The sequence below is a fragment of the Mitosporidium daphniae genome, assembly GCF_000760515.2.
Source record: "Mitosporidium daphniae strain UGP3 chromosome Unknown contig-234, whole genome shotgun sequence".
In the NCBI taxonomy this organism is placed as follows: Eukaryota; Fungi; Microsporidia; genus Mitosporidium; species Mitosporidium daphniae.
The window spans coordinates 1-3,359 of NW_013546584.1; the positions used below are offsets into that span (position 1 = coordinate 1).

At 45.0% G+C, this 3,359-nt stretch overlaps 3 protein-coding genes across 3 annotated transcripts; 2 read left to right on the forward strand and 1 right to left on the reverse strand.

Moving 5' to 3' along the window:
- Positions 1–1,393, forward strand: DI09_234p10 (ERCC4-like protein; the record flags this gene model as incomplete). Its single annotated transcript, XM_013382943.1, has 3 exons — positions 1–815; positions 844–1,225; positions 1,253–1,393. Coding segments are annotated over 3 exons (1,338 nt in total), but the record flags the coding sequence as incomplete, so codon positions are not given.
- A 51-nt stretch (positions 1,394–1,444) lies between these two features.
- Positions 1,445–1,971, reverse strand: DI09_234p20 (transcription elongation factor; the record flags this gene model as incomplete). The annotated part of the gene is made up of 2 exons (XM_013382944.1): positions 1,445–1,899; positions 1,929–1,971. 2 exons carry the CDS (start codon positions 1,969–1,971, stop codon positions 1,445–1,447), a joined length of 498 nt encoding a protein of 165 aa, XP_013238398.1.
- Positions 1,972–2,408: 437 nt separating this feature from the next.
- On the forward strand, positions 2,409–3,025 carry DI09_234p30 (uncharacterized protein; the record flags this gene model as incomplete). Its single annotated transcript, XM_013382945.1, has 2 exons — positions 2,409–2,717; positions 2,750–3,025. The coding sequence occupies 2 exons, from the start codon at positions 2,409–2,411 to the stop codon at positions 3,023–3,025; spliced, it is 585 nt and encodes a 194-aa protein (XP_013238399.1).
- Between the last annotated feature and the right edge of the window lie 334 nt (positions 3,026–3,359).

A 3,359-nucleotide genomic window follows, 5' to 3' on the forward strand; every position in this document is an offset into this window, starting at 1 on the left:
AGCCTAAACTATTCTGGGAGACATTCTTTCTTAAAGGAAGTGCTTGTGAAAGGGGTTGAGAAAACCTTTGCCTCTTCTCTTAAAAAATACAAAGCATGGAAAGATCGTCTTCCATCCATGGCTTGGGAGTATAATCCTGTAACAAAGCAGCCTAGGATTGTCGATCTCGAAGCTATCGATAAAGATGAACAAGGAAATGAAGATGAGATTTGCCCAGATAAGATTTTGGAGCAAATTTGCGATTTTGAGCTCCCAGACATCCAAATTCATTGTTTTTCTTTTGAAAATGTATCCAGATTTTGTTCTGGGCTATTATTGGAGTTTATAAAGCCAACTCATATCATCTTGTGTGATATTGATCTAGCATTTTTGAGGACAATTGAGTTGTATCAATGGAGCAGGCTTTCGTCTGCACTTTCCATGTCTCTTGATACGGAAAAGGGTCTTGAGCCGCCTCCTCTTTTTGTATCGGTATTCCAACAAGAAGGCTCGGCGCAGGAGCATCGTTATTTGATAAACTTGAGGGCAGAGGCAGATGCGTTCACATCCCTGCTAAAAATAGAGGTCAAGTTTCCCCTTACGACAACCACAGATATTGAGGGGGCCCTTGCAAAGGTATATGTTGATACCCGCGAATTTCGAAGCATCTTGCCTTCTTTGCTACACTCCAGCGGTCGCTTTGACATTTGCCCAATGATGCTTTCCATTGGGGATTATGTTATCCAACGAAAGCTGGGTCATTCGTCTCTTATACAACTTTTCGTTGAGCGCAAATCTCTTTCAGACCTGGTTGGTTCGCTCACTAACGGTCGATTGTAAGCGCTTTGAGGTTTATTTTCTTAGGTATGACCAAACGAGAGCCATGGTGCGCGTCACTTCAAGACCATTTTTGCTGCTTGAATTAGGAGCCTCTGTCCCGGACGATTCCTCGGATACCCTTCAAACCAATCTGAGACTCTTTAAGGGGAAAAGTTCGCAGGAAATCAGCGTCAATGATGTTCCCTCAAAACTTGTCATTCTTTTGCTCCATTTCCCTACCCTGAGATTATTGTGGTCGTTAGAGCCCATTTATTCTATTGAGCATTTTAATAGATTAGCTTCAATAGATCTATTTGGGACACCATTTAGCCAGCATCAAATGGTAGGGCATTTTCTCCACGATGAGATGGCCGAATCTGAATATGAAAGAGATCTCACTGGAGAGCTTATCTCCGATTCGCTTCAAGTATTTCAATATTACTCTCTTTCTTAGGATGCACTCTATGTTTTGCAGGATTCTGGATTGATAGATACATTCTCCTTGACAGCCAAACATCCCACCTTAAGGAGCTTGATTCTACAATGCGAGGATTCATTTTTTAAGCAGCCGCTACTAGTAGAGTTGAATCGTTAGGGATAAGTTAATTTTTTATTGGAAAACTCTAATACACCCACCCATGAAGCGCTACATTCTCCATCTGTGCCCGCAATGGATGCAGGTGACATAAGTAGTCATCGGCTCGTCGGCACTTCTTGTCTGCAATTGAAAATATTTGCATTTCCTTTGTTTGCAACGGCTACATTGGAACATGTCGGTTTCGGACTCGTTATCTTTGGCTGCCCTTGCCTTCAGAAGATTTTCCTTGTTAATTCTGTCGTCTTCTTTTCTCCTCTCTTCGGATGCCATTTCAGATGGCGACATTTTGATAAAATCGCTCGGGGATATGTCACCGCTTAGAATCTGGCCTCGAAGCCCAGGGTTGGCTTTATCCTTTAGATTCAAATATTTTGACCGAAACGCCTTTTTGTATGCATCATTTGAGGGGTTTCCGTGCTGCTCGAATAGGCACTTTTCGATCTTTATAGAGGCTTCCACAGCATTATCGATTTCAAAAGGCTCGTGCAATTCGGGGTCCGCCACTAGTAATCGATAAATCAAAACGAGGTACCTTTTTTCTCCTCAATTGCCAATAGAAGCGCCTGATAGAACATTTCGATGCATTTGTTCCTCGATTGATCGGAAGTTGCTGCCAGTTTCGAATCGCTTGAAGAATCCTCGCGTTGAGTGTTTTTGAGTGTCGTCTCGGCTTTTCGGTGCGAATCGGGCGGCGGTTGGGATGGAGTGGCCGACGACGCAGAAGTCCTAAAAATAAGCAATGACGCCGACACAAACGGTTGGGCTGATATATCTTAAGATGGAAATTATTTTTTTATTCATTACACCAAAAATTGAGCTTCAAAACGGTACCTTTTTATCTTTTTGACGGCCCGACCGGAATCGACGGCAGGAGAACTCCTGCACGTGGGGGAAGGATGTGTGATCATGAAATTAAACTTTAAAATCGGTTTTGGTTTGCAAAATTTAAATTAGGCTTCCAAAGCTAATCTTGCGGACGCTCGTATAAGGCACATGTGCATACCGATAGGGAATGGAGCATAAAAAGGCAATTCAAGGGTTTTATGTTGGCGAGAGGGTGTTATACCACCCGGTGGGCAGTGTTTCTTCGGCCTCTGTTGGCCGCATAACCCAGATCCTGACAGACCCGGAGCTGGTGGGCCAGGAGCGCCCTGTGACTATTCACGCCGATCCCTGCCATCCGAGAATCGTAATACAAAACGAGCATACCGGAAAGAAAACCGCCTACCGACCCGAGTCGATCATTAGAAAGGTGAATGAAACCGAGAGCTTTCCCAAAGGCTTTGGCATTGCCGGCATTTCGGAGTTGGAAACCGAAGAGGTAGGATAGAGTGTTTAAGTGATCCACACTAGGGTCGGCATATTCCAATGGAGTATCCGCAACCGCGAAAAGTACATGGGTCCCCGTCGCCTGGACAGCGCGTTACCTATCACCCTGTTGGGGCGTCTCCGGTAACGTCGACCGGTCTTGTTGTTGATGTGATCACGGAGCCGAGAATTGTGATGGCCGGAGATAGAGGGGAAATAACCGTGCATGCAACCGAAAAACACCCAAGAATTGTGATCAGAAACGATCACACTGGGAAAGAGATCCCATACCCTCTAGAGTCTTTGGTCTCCGTCGAATAAATTGTGTTGGCGAGTAATTTTTTTATTTCCCATCGCATTTGGCCGTGAATGCTGATGGAGCCCGTTCCGTCGTCCCTGGATGTGCAGTATACCAGGCAAATCACCAAAAAGGCGAAAATGTGGCAAGATGGCAAAATGGCCATCAAAGAGGGCCAAGCACGGGGGGCATTCCAAACCTCCATAGTTAACGTGGAAACAAACACCATCGTGGAAAGGTTGATCTGATGTGCATTATCGATAGCGGTCAAATAAGTGGCACTGATTTGGTTGCTCTAAGGATGGGCGGGTATAACGAAATTAGCGCGTATTCCGGGAAGCTTTTGTTGCGGCTTGG